The 16,562-nt window shown below is 37.0% G+C and overlaps 1 protein-coding gene and 1 pseudogene across 1 annotated transcript; both read right to left on the minus strand.

Annotated features, from left to right (window-relative positions):
* Nucleotides 1-421: 421 nt before the first annotated feature.
* On the minus strand, nucleotides 422-7,344 carry LOC141812195 (calmodulin-interacting protein 111-like; annotated as a pseudogene).
* Nucleotides 7,345-8,108: 764 nt separating this feature from the next.
* Nucleotides 8,109-14,290, minus strand: LOC141812120 (calmodulin-interacting protein 111-like; the record flags this gene model as incomplete). The annotated part of the gene is given in 7 exon segments (XM_074700161.1): nucleotides 8,109-8,543; nucleotides 9,080-9,534; nucleotides 10,217-10,424; nucleotides 10,699-10,894; nucleotides 11,401-12,263; nucleotides 12,471-12,629; nucleotides 13,979-14,290. Coding segments are annotated over 7 exon segments (2,628 nt in total).
* Between the last annotated feature and the right edge of the window lie 2,272 nt (nucleotides 14,291-16,562).

Consider the following 16,562-nt stretch of genomic DNA (forward strand, 5'->3'; position numbering starts at 1 on the left):
GCACATGCACCGGTCCTATAGAGGGTTGATGAGCGAGTGTTGCTACATTCCAAAGCCTTCAAAGAGCAATCAAAAGCAATAAGAAAGCGATAAAACAAACTTTATATTGTGTAAAGTCATTTATTTATATTGTATTCATTTTTTACTTGTAAGAATAAATCTAATAAGAGATTTCTCTATCTTCAAAAGGTGTCCAACAAGAAAAAAAAATTAGTGGTGACAGTGATAGAATTTTATTTTTTCCGTACAAAAAATGTGTAAATTATGTGAATCCAAACCAATGAAAAAAAATTAATTAAAATATAAGTCGAATGTATTAAGAAAAAAAAATCACGAATGAAGTAATTAGTTGAAATCGAAATCAAATGCACTTTTGAGAAAAACAAAACTCATGCAACTTTGGGACAACCTTTGATCCAATTTCATTTAGCTAATGCAGCTGATTGCAATGAATACAATCCAAGACAGCAACAAATATTTTGGCATTGCAACTTGGAGCATGTGCTCCAGGTAATAAATAATACAAAAATTCAGAGTTGAGTGAATTTTAGGAGCATCTACATACTAGGTTGTTGGCCAATTTACATTTGAAGAATAAAATGAGAAAGATTTTAAATAAGCTCCAAACACAATTTACGATGCAACACGATAAAATTTCTAGACATAATATCTAGAAATTACTAATATTACAAGATCACCAAAAATTTCTATGAAACCTCTGCAGCTTGCTCAGTTCAATTCACCCTTCATCAGTGCAAGATTTCTCTGGCCACGCCAAACTCATCTGCTAACTATCATGCGAGTGCAAAAATCAGGACAAGAACTTGCAAAGAGTGAACAGAAAAAAAAAATAAAAGAAATTTACCGTATCCATTTGCCTATCGCAGATCGTCACCCAACCAATCTTCTAAACTGCGCTGCGAGCTCTATATAGAATTTGAGATCTGATGGCTCAATCTGACTAATTGCAGACTTAAAATGCATCATTGACACTTCGGTTGCCTCCAGGTTTTCCTGATAAGGTTGAGGCAGACTCTCAGTAAGCTTCAAAAGTGTCAAGATTTTTAATCCAATAATTTTATTACACTTAACTTGTCTAGCAGCAAATATAAGCCATTAAAATACAAGAAAGTCGTTGAATTAAAATTTTAGAATAATCAATGTTAATTATATAACAAGCATCTCAATTATTAATGGTTATACTTTACTAATAATAAAATGATTATCGCACATTAATTTCTTGCAGTATTTTAGTGAGATCAATCCTATAATTTTTCAAGTTTTATATTATATAATGCACCTACAACTTCTAATATTCACATATCTATAAATATATTGGATAGCCGCTAGGAGTTAGATTTGGACTTACATAATAGAACTAAAGCACATTACCATTTTGCAAACTCTAGGATCACTCCTATTCTGTTATTGCTATTCTAGTACTCCACTTGGTGCTTCACATCTTCCCTCTCCCTCTCACTTTTTAGTTTTTGCTAATCCCCACAACTGGCAAATTGAATCGAAGAACGATTCACTGGCAGCATGGTGATATTTACTGATGTTGATACAATAGTGATATCCCAGTGACTATTGGAACAAAAATTTTCAACAGTGTGGCCAATACGGATCATCATTTGTATACACAAATGATTCAATGAGTTCCCCTGTAGAACATGCATGACAATATATGCACACAAATAATGGATATGAGTAAAGCAGCATACTTCCAATGCAGCAATAGCAGCTTCCCTGCACACTAACTTGATGTCCGCCCCAGTATAACCTTGAGTGAGCTGAGCAAGATCTTTTATACTAACATCAGAACTGCAAGGAATGTTTCGCAAATGAATACGGAATATATCTTCCCTATCATTCTCATCAGGTGGTTGGACATCTACCACCCTGTCAAAGCGCCCTGTTGAGCTTAAATGTATCAGCAATGCCTGAAAAAAAAAACCCTGATGGGCTAGAACTATTAAAAAAAAATAGAAAAAGGGTGTGAGAGAACCTGGCCGCAGTAATGCAGGATCAATCTTGTCTGGGCGGTTAGTAGCTGCGATAACTACAACACCAGTTCTTTGATGCAAACCTGAAATGACGACAAGACCACAATGTATTAAATATGATTAGTAGAAAACACCACAAAAAAGACAACCGAGTTGTTGTGGATCCATTGTTCACAGGATCTTGTGATTAATATTAACCTAAGAACCACAAACAAGCATGATTCAGTTGGTTTGTGATCCAAACTCAATAAAGAATAAGTTGATATAATCCTGACACAATAATTTTCATTTTTCTAGCAGCAGAGACATTGGACGCTTGTTAACTACATTCCAAGCTTGGAATTAGGTGTTTATCAGAACAAGCCAATATGGCATCAAGTATTCTCTCCAATGTCCTATATTGAAGCAAAAGAGAAATATAAAAGCTGTCAATCCGACATCAGACTCGGTATAGGTTGAAAGCATAGATTTGAATAGTTAATCATATACTTTATCACGAGAAACATTTTGATTCAATGAACTGCTATTAGATGACTGATTGAGTTACTAACTAGCTTCAGAAGGACCATATCTTGCTATCTGATGGATCATCAAAATAATTCTCTTCTTTCCCATATACATTCACCTTTCATCCTTCTCATATTTTTTTTAATTCCAGTAACCTACTGAAATCTCTAAGAGAGAAAAACCTAAACTTATATTTTTGAGATTTTGCAGGGAACTAAATAACAGATAAGAAAATTAATAACAAATTTCACAAGTACAAAATTTGAGACCTAAGCTTGACAAGAAAATCTTGGGTAAAAATATTACAAGAAAGTACCACAACGATATAATAGAATTACTGAACTTATTTACTTACCATCCATTTCCACTAGCAATTGGCTTAGGACTCTGTCACCAACACTTGTACTATCACTGTCCTGCCCACGAGTGCCTGCAAGGCCATCTATTTCATCAAAGAACACAATTGCTGGAGAATTAACTCTGGCCTTTGCAAACAATGCTTTCACTGCTTTCTCAGACTCTCCAACCCATTTGCTGAAAAGTTCAGGGCCCTTCACCGCAAGGAAGTTCAATTTTGCCTCAGAAGCTACCGCACGGGCCATCAATGTCTTGCTACAGCCTGGTGGACCAATCATCAATAAACCTCTTGGAGGGCGAATACCCACACGCTTAAACGCATCAGGTGACAATTGGGGCCATTGGACTGCTTCAATCAGCTGTTGTTTAATCATAGCTTGACCCCCCACATCTTCCCATTTGACTTTTGGAAGCTCAAGCATGACCTATCACCAAATAAATGATGTGAATCATTTCAAAGTCAATATAAACATGCAAGAAATAGGCACCAATAATTGGTATCATGCTACAAAAAAAAGGAAGATGATAGTCTGGATTACAACTAAGAAACTGATAGCAATAAACTTGGATAATTAGGCCAAATTGACCATCAAGGCAAGAGAAAAGAAACTGATTCCAGATTGATCCCTCAACTGATAGTACCATAAGATCAAAAATAGATGAAAGGACAGGAACTTTGTAGCAAAATTAATTCACGTCATTACACAAAGATTTTCAAACAAATATGAATACGACTGATTATAATCTTTTCAACTTCATTAGCAATATTGAAGACACCATGATGGAAGATGGAAGCAATGAGCATGTGACCTGATGGCACGCAAGTACAAAGTACAAATATCTCAAAATCATACAATTAGTAAATTATGACATCATTTATTTAAACATATTTTATAGGAATACAGGGCATGAGAACCACTAAGGCATAAGTTGATGCATGTGAGTGATTCAGAAAAAATACCTCTCGCATAGCACTAGGCCTCACTTTCAACTTTGCTTTATCAAAATCCTCAAGAGTTACAGCAAGCCTAACTCTTTTTTCACCTTGTATAGACATATTACAATTATCTTGACGACCTAATCCACTGACAGGAGAAACCGGTTCTGACGACATGTTTAATGCTGACAGTGATGAAGATATCAAATATATCTGTTCTGTTGTTTCAGCATCCACATCTTTCTGAAGTTGAGATCTTAGATATTCTTTTAATTTAAAATGGTAGTCTATGCCTTCTACCTCAATATACCGACGAAGAGCATTCATGGCGGCCTCATTGCAGAGAGCAGTTAGATCAGCACCAACAAATCCATGTGTACCTGAAGCTAAAGACTGAATTTCTATATTACTGAGTGAGTGAGTCATGTCATTCAGAATTGTCCGTAGTATATCTAGTCTCTGTTCTGGAGATGGAACACCTAAGGAAATCAAAAATGACAAAGTAGAGGACAAAAGTTTAGTAGCCAAATTAGATATAACTAAGCAAAGTCAACAAAACAGTTAGGCAAATGTATCTCCACAACATTCTTGTCAGCTGTAATGATGGAGAATGGTATCCAATTTGTCCATGATTCCAACCTAAGATGACAGTGAACACCATTTAGCAAATTAAGTAGGAGATTTGCACATACAAACTGCCTAATTTTCCAGTTGACAAAAGTTGTGAACCAGCAAATAGTCCTGCAATTACTTTTGCCAATGATATACTAACATCTATGAAGTTAAATCTTCTAATACTTGAACTCCTTAATTACCCTTGCCATACCCATATAGACACTCAACACCAAGACTGACCACAACTAAACAATTCTAGAATACAAGATGATAGTTTCTACATCTTTATTAGTGTCGGTCAATCATACCTACGTCCAAGTAACAGGTCACAATTGCCAATTTTAAACAACGTATAATGGAATATCTTCCCGTGTAACTGAATCCTTTTATTTTGTGGTTCAGACTTCAAAGAAGAGTCATTTCCACAATGGAAAAGTTGAATACCACAGATAGGATTTGTTGTGATATTGTAATACCAAGATAGATGACTGTTGCAATATTTAAATAATAAAAAACAAACACGCAATATGTAATACAAAAATGTACCTATTTCAATTTCTCGTTCCAATCTTCCTAGTCGTCTCAAAGCAGGATCGATACTGTCAGGCCTATTTGTAGCCGCAATGATAAGTACACGGTCATTTTTATTTATCTCATCCAACAATACCAAAAGTGTGCCAACCATTCTAAGAGATAGATCTTCACCTCCATCTCTTCGTGCTGGAGCAATGACATCCAATTCATCAATAAAAACCTGTAAAGGAAACTCTCATTAGTACTTCATACGAGAACAATATAACATAATCTTTACATTCTCCAAACAACAGAACATGAGACTATTGCATGGTATAAAATGTCGGGCAGAATTTACCATTCTACCTGCCAACCGACACTGCACAAGTTCGAAGCCACGAGGCTCGCAGCAGCCTCGCGAGGTCGTGGAGAACCATGATTGAATCAGCAAGTGACTCATAGATGCAATTTAAAATAAAAAAAGATGAACAGTATGAATAAGAATAAACAACTAACCACAGAAGGAGAAGCCTGTTTGGCTGCATTAAAAACTTTGCACAGCGCTTGTTCCGATTCTCCATAGTATTCACTAATGACCTCAGGCCCATTGATAGCGAAAAGTTTAACACCAGCTGCATGCGCACAAGAAGCTACCAAAGATGTTTTTCCTGTACCAGGAGGCCCATGAAGTAGCACACCTTTGTACCTAAGTCTGAAAAAAGTATGCACGACAAGATCAACAAATGGCAAGAATGCTGGGGAAAGAAACACAAAAAGATATGAAGTACAGAAATAAATAATAAATTTCAAGCTCAATAAATTCAGATGCTGCATTCCATCAATTACAAAATCTGATCTTCAAGAATGACATACCAAGGTATCAATAGATCAGATTTTGTGCATTTGGTAGTTTGGATAAGAAGCTTGAATATATAAAAAAATGACACAAGCAACTAAAAGAGACATTTAGCAGTTCCTCATAAGCTCCTTTAGTAAACACATCCCAATACTACATGATTTTAACACTGTAAAAACATTCACATTCAATAAAGTAAAAACATTCACATTCAATAAATTGAAATGAACCTCTTAGACAAACAATTTCATGTAATCCATCCAAGTTCATTATTCACAATACCAATATGTAAAAAGACCCAATTGGGAATAAAAACAATGAGCAATAAAAAAATGATTCAGAAAAAATATATATTATACAAAGACAATAATGACAGCAATTGATACCTAGGATCAGCCGACAAGGATAAAATAATTTCCTTCAATGCTGCAAATTCCTTATGCAAACCACCCAATTTTATAACAAAATTAGCTTCCTTACTGTGAATAACTTTACAATTGGCATAGTCATTATCCAATCGCACTTCATTGGAGGATTCACAATTCATCGATGTTGAAGTAGAGAGATGCATTTTTGTTGTGGAGTCAATCACAAAAATAGGACATAGCTTATCCAAACTAGAGGTTTGTAATTCATTATGCAACAAATCACTCTTATCTAAAGCCACTTCTTTACTAGAGGACCCGTCCCATGGCATATCACTACCTTCCACTATAAAAACACAGATTGGTCCACCTATTGGAACAGAGACAATATTTCCCTTGAACAAACGTCGACCACATAACCACACCGAAGCATGTGACTGCACTATCTCCCTGATTCTTTCATCTTCTACAGCCAACTTTAAAATAGATGCATCCATGTCAGATAGTGAATCTGAAATTGAAGTAACTTTATTGGAATTTTTTGAGCTCATAGGAGAGACAACATACGAAGAAGGTTTATTTTGATTTGGCGTCCTTGGTCATGCATTCTCCCCATTTTAATTGGAGGATGGCCAGAACTTGGTCCTGAAGTACCGGCTTTACTTTCTCTGCTGTAATGAAATAATCCAGGCTTAGGCAGAAGGAGTTTTAGGTAAAGGTCCTTGCATTTACAAGAATATGGAGGAGTGGAACCAACAGAACTCTTCAAACTAGATGTTAAAGAGAGTGTCTCAACTGGGCAGATGAATACTGGTCTTCCAGGTGCAGGAGAGCCAACAGTGCGTGAAAGAGCCCAAGATAATCTTACTTCATTCTTAACAACCTGAAAATAGTTCCAAAGTCCATTGTGGTAAAATTTGCAACCACAAAGATTTCTTGAGTTATAAATCCATAATCAGTAACTTAATCAAAAAAAAGCAGAAAGGAAAATATAGGTATGAAAAACAAGTCTGAAACATCACATGCTAAAATACTAAATCTCTCAAGTTATAATGATGGTCAGATGAAGGATAGAAATAAGAGTAGTTACCCCATGTGATGAAGAAACATAAGCAATAGCAAAATAACTGCCTATTGTGTCAGTCATATGATCTTCAACATCATAACCAAACTGTGAAGCACATTCCTCAGTTAAAGCTTTAGTGGGAAGTTAGTCAGATATGCATTGCCCAAAGCAGGAAGTGATACCTGTCACCGTAATAAGGTCCAGATTAATTCACCTAGCAAAACTTCAAAGAAAAAACAAAGGCATGGTCATTACATAATCTAAATTTTATCTTGAGCTATATTAGTGCAAAGTGCAAACTCCTGACACAATAATTTTCATTTTTCTAGCAGCAGAGACATTGGACGCTTGTTAACTACATTCCAAGCTTGGAATTAGGTGTTTATCAGAACAAGCCAATATGGAATCAAGTAATCTCTCCAATGTCCTATATTGAAGCAAAAGAGAAATATAAAACCTGTCAATCCAACATCAGACTCGGTATAGGTTGAAAGCATAGATTTGAATAGTTAATCATATACTTTATCACGAGAAACATTTTGATTCAATGAACTGCTATTAGATGACTGATTGAGTTACTAACTAGCTTCAGAAGGACCATATCTTGCTATCTGATGGATCATCAAAATAATTCTCTTCTTTCCCATATACATTCACCTTTCATCCTTCTCATATTTTTTTTAATTCCAGTAACCTACTGAAATCTCTAAGAGAGAAAAACCTAAACTTATATTTTTGAGATTTTGCAGGGAACTAAATAACAGATAAGAAAATTAATAACAAATTTCACAAGTACAAAATTTGAGACCTAAGCTTGACAAGAAAATCTTGGGTAAAAATATTACAAGAAAGTACCACAACGATATAATAGAATTACTGAACTTATTTACTTACCATCCATTTCCACTAGCAATTGGCTTAGGACTCTGTCACCAACACTTGTACTATCACTGTCCTGCCCACGAGTGCCTGCAAGGCCATCTATTTCATCAAAGAACACAATTGCTGGAGAATTAACTCTGGCCTTTGCAAACAATGCTTTCACTGCTTTCTCAGACTCTCCAACCCATTTGCTGAAAAGTTCAGGGCCCTTCACCGCAAGGAAGTTCAATTTTGCCTCAGAAGCTACCGCACGGGCCATCAATGTCTTGCTACAGCCTGGTGGACCAATCATCAATAAACCTCTTGGAGGGCGAATACCCACACGCTTAAACGCATCAGGTGACAATTGGGGCCATTGGACTGCTTCAATCAGCTGTTGTTTAATCATAGCTTGACCCCCCACATCTTCCCATTTGACTTTTGGAAGCTCAAGCATGACCTATCACCAAATAAATGATGTGAATCATTTCAAAGTCAATATAAACATGCAAGAAATAGGCACCAATAATTGGTATCATGCTACAAAAAAAAGGAAGATGATAGTCTGGATTACAACTAAGAAACTGATAGCAATAAACTTGGATAATTAGGCCAAATTGACCATCAAGGCAAGAGAAAAGAAACTGATTCCAGATTGATCCCTCAACTGATAGTACCATAAGATCAAAAATAGATGAAAGGACAGGAACTTTGTAGCAAAATTAATTCACGTCATTACACAAAGATTTTCAAACAAATATGAATACGACTGATTATAATCTTTTCAACTTCATTAGCAATATTGAAGACACCATGATGGAAGATGGAAGCAATGAGCATGTGACCTGATGGCACGCAAGTACAAAGTACAAATATCTCAAAATCATACAATTAGTAAATTATGACATCATTTATTTAAACATATTTTATAGGAATACAGGGCATGAGAACCACTAAGGCATAAGTTGATGCATGTGAGTGATTCAGAAAAAATACCTCTCGCATAGCACTAGGCCTCACTTTCAACTTTGCTTTATCAAAATCCTCAAGAGTTACAGCAAGCCTAACTCTTTTTTCACCTTGTATAGACATATTACAATTATCTTGACGACCTAATCCACTGACAGGAGAAACCGGTTCTGACGACATGTTTAATGCTGACAGTGATGAAGATATCAAATATATCTGTTCTGTTGTTTCAGCATCCACATCTTTCTGAAGTTGAGATCTTAGATATTCTTTTAATTTAAAATGGTAGTCTATGCCTTCTACCTCAATATACCGACGAAGAGCATTCATGGCGGCCTCATTGCAGAGAGCAGTTAGATCAGCACCAACAAATCCATGTGTACCTGAAGCTAAAGACTGAATTTCTATATTACTGAGTGAGTGAGTCATGTCATTCAGAATTGTCCGTAGTATATCTAGTCTCTGTTCTGGAGATGGAACACCTAAGGAAATCAAAAATGACAAAGTAGAGGACAAAAGTTTAGTAGCCAAATTAGATATAACTAAGCAAAGTCAACAAAACAGTTAGGCAAATGTATCTCCACAACATTCTTGTCAGCTGTAATGATGGAGAATGGTATCCAATTTGTCCATGATTCCAACCTAAGATGACAGTGAACACCATTTAGCAAATTAAGTAGGAGATTTGCACATACAAACTGCCTAATTTTCCAGTTGACAAAAGTTGTGAACCAGCAAATAGTCCTGCAATTACTTTTGCCAATGATATACTAACATCTATGAAGATAAATCTTCTAATACTTGAACTCCTTAATTACCCTTGCCATACCCATATAGACACTCAACACCAAGACTGACCACAACTAAACAATTCTAGAATACAAGATGATAGTTTCTACATCCTTATTAGTGTCGGTCAATCATACCTACGTCCAAGTAACAGGTCACAATTGCCAATTTTAAACAACATATAATGGAATATCTTCCCGTGTAACTGAATCCTTTTATTTTGTGGTTCAGACTTCAAAGAAGAGTCATTTCCACAATGGAAAAGTTGAATACCACAGATAGGATTTGTTGTGATATTGTAATACCAAGATAGATGACTGTTGCAATATTTAAATAATAAAAAACAAACACGCAATATGTAATACAAAAATGTACCTATTTCAATTTCTCGTTCCAATCTTCCTAGTCGTCTCAAAGCAGGATCGATACTGTCAGGCCTATTTGTAGCCGCAATGATAAGTACACGGTCATTTTTATTTATCTCATCCAACAATACCAAAAGTGTGCCAACCATTCTAAGAGATAGATCTTCACCTCCATCTCTTCGTGCTGGAGCAATGACATCCAATTCATCAATAAAAACCTGTAAAGGAAACTCTCATTAGTACTTCATACGAGAACAATATAACATAATCTTTACATTCTCCAAACAACAGAACATGAGACTATTGCATGGTATAAAATGCCGGGCAGAATTTACCATTCTACCTGCCAACCGACACTGCACAGGTTCGAAGCCACGAGGCTCGCAGCAGCCTCGCGAGGTCGTGGAGAACCATGATTGAATCAGCAAGTGACTCATAGATGCAATTTAAAATAAAAAAGATGAACAGTATGAATAAGAATAAACAACTAACCACAGAAGGAGAAGCCTGTTTGGCTGCATTAAAAACTTTGCACAGCGCTTGCTCCGATTCTCCATAGTATTCACTAATGACCTCAGGCCCATTGATAGCGAAAAGTTTAACACCAGCTGCATGCGCACAAGAAGTTACCAAAGATGTTTTTCCTGTACCAGGAGGCCCATGAAGTAGCACACCTTTGTACCTAAGTCTGAAAAAAGTATGCACGACAAGATCAACAAATGGCAAGAATGCTGGGGAAAGAAACACAAAAAGATATGAAGTACAGAAATAAATAATAAATTTCAAGCTCAATAAATTCAGATGCTGCATTCCATCAATTACAAAATCTGATCTTCAAGAATGACATACCAAGGTATCAATAGATCAGATTTTGTGCATTTGGTAGTTTGGATAAGAAGCTTGAATATATAAAAAAATGACACAAGCAACTAAAAGAGACATTTAGCAGTTCCTCATAAGCTCCTTTAGTAAACACATCCCAATACTACATGATTTTAACACTGTAAAAACATTCACATTCAATAAATTGAAATGAACCTCTTAGACAAACAATTTCATGTAATCCATCCAAGTTCATTATTCACAATACCAATATGTAAAAAGACCCAATTGGGAATAAAAACAATGAGCAATAAAAAAATGATTCAGAAAAAATATATATTATACAAAGACAATAATGACAGCAATTGATACCTAGGATCAGCCGACAAGGATAAAATAATTTCCTTCAATGCTGCAAATTCCTTATGCAAACCACCCAATTTTATAACAAAATTAGCTTCCTTACTGTGAATAACTTTACAATTGGCATAGTCATTATCCAATCGCACTTCATTGGAGGATTCACAATTCATCGATGTTGAAGTAGAGAGATGCATTTTTGTTGTGGAGTCAATCACAAAAATAGGACATAGCTTATCCAAACTAGAGGTTTGTAATTCATTATGCAACAAATCACTCTTATCTAAAGCCACTTCTTTACTAGAGAACCCGTCCCATGGCATATCACTACCTTCCACTATAAAAACACAGATTGGTCCACCTATTGGAACAGAGACAATATTTCCCTTGAACAAACGTCGACCACATAACCACACCGAAGCATGTGACTGCACTATCTCCCTGATTCTTTCATCTTCTACAGCCAACTTTAAAATAGATGCATCCATGTCAGATAGTGAATCTGAAATTGAAGTAACTTTATTGGAATTTTTTGAGCTCATAGGAGAGACAACATACGAAGAAGGTTTATTTTGATTTGGCGTCCTTGGTAATGCATTCTCCCCCATTTTAATTGGAGGATGGCCAGAACTTGGTCCTGAAGTACCGGCTTTACTTTCTCTGCTGTAATGAAATAATCCAGGCTTAGGCAGAAGGAGTTTTAGGTAAAGGTCCTTGCATTTACAAGAATATGGAGGAGTGGAACCAACAGAACTCTTCAAACTAGATGTTAAAGAGAGTGTCTCAACTGGGCAGATGAATACTGGTCTTCCAGGTGCAGGAGAGCCAACAGTGCGTGAAAGAGCCCAAGATAATCTTACTTCATTCTTAACAACCTGAAAATAGTTCCAAAGTCCATTGTGGTAAAATTTGCAACCACAAAGATTTCTTGAGTTATAAATCCATAATCAGTAACTTAATCAAAAAAAAGCAGAAAGGAAAATATAGGTATGAAAAACAAGTCTGAAACATCACATGCTAAAATACTAAATCTCTCAAGTTATAATGATGGTCAGATGAAGGATAGAAATAAGAGTAGTTACCCCATGTGATGAAGAAACATAAGCAATAGCAAAATAACTGCCTATTGTGTCAGTCATATGATCTTCAACATCATAACCAAACTGTGAAGCACATTCCTCAGTTAAAGCTTTAAGTGGGAAGTTAGTCAGATATGCATTGCCCAAAGCAGGAAGTGATACCTGTCACCGTAATAAGGTCCAGATTAATTCACCTAGCAAAACTTCAAAGAAAAAACAAAGGCATGGTCATTACATAATCTAAATTTTATCTTGAGCTATATTAGTGCAAAGTGCAAACAAAATTGTGAGTATCAGCATAAAGTGTAGAAGTCAGATATCAACATAAAGTGTCGAAGCCAGAGAAGCAACCAGACATTAAGAAGCAAAATTGTTAATCAAGAATGACATGGGCCACACTCAAGGAAGAACATCACACCATAATGCAATCAAGAATTTTAATTCTATTTATATTAATTATTCAAAGTTGTTCAAGTTATTTCTTTTATAATTTTGGAACTTATAAAAAAATTGTTTAGTTATTTTTAGAAAAGTCTACTAGAATCTTTCTTTTATGAAGAATAAGTCATGTTATTAATCAATAAAAAGGGGATCCCATGTATTGAACAGTTTTGAGTTAATCTATATAGGTATTCGAATCTTTCCCTAGACCAACCATCTTTCTCAAGAATTGTATTAAAAGAGCACTGATACATGTTCGACCTTTAGTGCTAGCTAGACAGACAAACACAAACAAAGTGTCGATGTGCATGGGCTTTAATCTTTCAAAGAAAGTATAAAGTCAATGTGTTTGTACTTGGAGGAGACGATTGTGTAATGAAGACTAAGGCAAGAGTGCTATTCATTCCAAGTCTCAAAATTGGTACTCGATACAACTATTGAGCTCGGTGTTGAATATGAAAATAGGAACTAGTGAAGCAAGAAGCAAGCAAAGAGAAAAGTGAATGGTACAAAATCATTCACGCTATCAAGGTCGAAGTGCACTATCACTTTGCCATTGAGGAGTCCAACATCGCATTTCTATTCCCCAAAGATTCTTATTTAGAGAAACAGGTTTTGGCAGAATAAGCTCTGAAAGTAAGTCATTTGCCTCAGCCCAACTAAAGGAATAAATTGTTCTTCTATCCTCATTAAGAATGGGCATCTAAAACAAAAAGTAAAACCATAATTGAACCAACAGAACTAAACCAAAAAATTGGCAAAAAAATAGTTTATCTGTATAGTTTTATTTTGATAAATTAAAAAAAATGGTTTTGGTTTAGTTTTAGTTTAGAACAATAGTATACCAGGGAAACACAACCTTAATTTTTCTATAATAAGTTATTCCCTTGTAGACAAGGTGCAGCCTTGTATTTTTGGACAAGCGCATTAAAACAATCTTGACACAATTGGAGAATAAAACTTGCAAAGTGATCGTCTCTTTTCAAAAACTAGTGTAAATGTAACTTTTTTATGATAAGTATGTTGAGGTGAGAAAAAATAATACTGAAATCGCAGAACAACCAAATTACCGAGACAACTGAGTTGTGGGTAAAGGAGTTAGATATCATGGCGGCCTGAGAGAGCCAAACCGTAGCACGGTTTCCGTCGGAGGTCGAAGGCTCAGTGTTGGAGGTCCGTCCACATAAGGTCCGCGCCTCGTCAAGTAAGGCCGGGAACCTGGCGGCGGCAGAGGCGAGAAGGTGGCGACGGATAACCTCATCATCATCATTCGACGGAACACCAAGTGAAGAAACTTTCGGCGCCTCAGGGAAGGGAGGCGAGCGGTCCGAAAGAGTAGCCGGCGGAGAAGCCCTTGATGGCTTTTTCCCCTTCTTCGGCATCTCCAGTTCTGGCCGGTTGCGATCGGGAAAAGAAGAGAAGCAGCAATCTTCTATTCTCGCGGTCGGTAACGCTAAAGAGGAGCTCCCGAAAGAGGAGGCAGCGGTGGCGTCCAACAACAGTTGCAGTGGCGGAGCTCCGGTCGCGATCTGGATGGCTCTCACCGGCGATGTGCTCCAAAACTAGGGCAATGTCGCGGCAACCACAAAAACGGCGAACGCGAGAGAGAAGAGGGCCTGTCCACGGTTAAGGTTTTACCTCAACGCCACCTTTGCTCGCTCTCGGGAAGAAGAGGAGCTAGCCGTTCTCTGTCCGCCCGCCGAAAGACACGCCGCGAAAGAAACCCACAGCGCCGTGCCCGTGCGAAGAAGACAATGAACAGGGCAACATCGCGGAGAGGAAGAACAGGAGAGGAAGAAAACGCAACACCTCGTTTTTGTTTAGGAGCTACAGTATGGAAACATGTGGCTACAGTGAACCGGATGAGGAGAAGACAAAACCTAGGATTAGGTTTTAATTGAACCGGTTTCTTAGGATTAAATCAAATCAAAACCCTAATTCGGGTTGAACCAAATCGATATTATAGCGAACTGGGTTTATATTTGATTCATTTGGTTCACTAACCAAACGAACTCCGATTTGATCCAAATCAGTTTTGTTCGTTTCGTCTTCCCAAGACGAAGCTTCTCATCTCTTCCGTTTTGCTAAAATCTCTTCCATCGCGAACCAAACCAAGTTGGTTCAATTTGGTTTAAAATTGAATCATTTGGTTCACTAACTAAGCAGGCTCTGATTTGAACGAAATTAATTTTATTTATTTCGTCTTCGAAAGATGAATTACATCATATTATCCTTTGTCTGGCCCAACCAGACTTTATCTCTCTCGTTCTGAAAATCTAATTCTCAAACTCGTTTTAAGTCCTTCGGAGAACTTGTAGTGCGTGTGACTCAATAGGTTTCCGGCTATGTTGGCCATCCGTAATTAACCATTAATTACAGAACGATCATGAGTGGCACTTAGTAGTATATCATGATCCCCAATTAACCGAAAAATCAACGATTGATTCCAAAACAGTTCTAAACCTTTCAGCAGCTACACTGAATTGTGTCTCGTTCCTTTCACCGTCTTATACCTGCTTGGTTCAGGACATGGTCTATATGTCGGTCCCCACTAGGCTGACTATGTCACACCTAACCTAAGCTGCTTTCTTGTCCTGTGGATTCAAGTTAATTGTACATGTGTCCAAGAGTACCGTGCTCAAAGCCAAAGACTTTTAGTAACAATCCTGATAAGAGGTCGCAAGATATACGTCTGCCTTTTCAAGGAGCGGTGAATCATCTGTGGGCTATTCAAACACCTTCAGGCACTTCGACTTATGCCCAATCATCTCGGGTCCACACCTCATCGGAGATGCTTGCTTAAGATGTCAAAGTATAAGCCTCCATAATCAAGGTGACTTGAATATCGTAAGTCAAAGGAAACTCGCACTTAAGCTGCATTGAGATCTTCATTGATATATGAATCGAACCATATGAAGTCTCACGGTAGGTCACTCCAATGAACTGATTACCTTTAACCAGCATCCACATTTAACTCTCAACATCTAATGTCGACAGTAGTGAGATCAGCTGCTTGGCTAATCAAGGAATTCAAAACGTGCTAGTTTCGACAGAATTGATGGCGTCCGTACTCATCAATTCCTCGACTAGGGATAATTCCAATACATTCATAATTACACGTGTAGAGATGCTCACTAGTTATGATCCAATCACAAATTCTCTTACGCTATGAATCGTATTGTGGACATTCAGTATTCAAGTTTAAGATCCAATCAAACACATACGAAATGTGCACTCAAATAGTGAATTGTTATTTATCTAATAAATAGTATAATCGTAAGGCAATTTCCTTAGGACACCCCTCAAATTAACAGGTCAAACAGACTACAATTAGGCTTGGTTACTTGTTTGTTGTATGCTAAGCTTGTAGGAACTAGAAGCTGGAATCAAGACTAAGAAAGCATTAGAAAAGTAAATAGAAGCAACCTAATCGAGCTTGGAGTCAATTCAAGTCAAACTTAGCTGAACTCGTTCTGGGCGCCTGGATGGTCTAGGCGCCCCTAGATAGTCCAAGCGCCAGGACCAGGAAGAATCAGCCTGGATAAAGACCGACAAACTCAAATCAGATTGAATCAAACCGGGGTGCCTGGAAGGGTCTTTATAAGGCCTGTTAGGATCGGTGCGTTCGCTAGAGGGGGTGAATAGCGATTTTTG

Source organism: Curcuma longa, chromosome 18 (assembly GCF_044706935.1).
Source record: "Curcuma longa cultivar G26 ecotype Majalengka, Jawa Barat chromosome 18, ITB_CL_G26_1.1, whole genome shotgun sequence".
Taxonomy (NCBI): Eukaryota; Viridiplantae; Streptophyta; class Magnoliopsida; order Zingiberales; family Zingiberaceae; genus Curcuma; species Curcuma longa.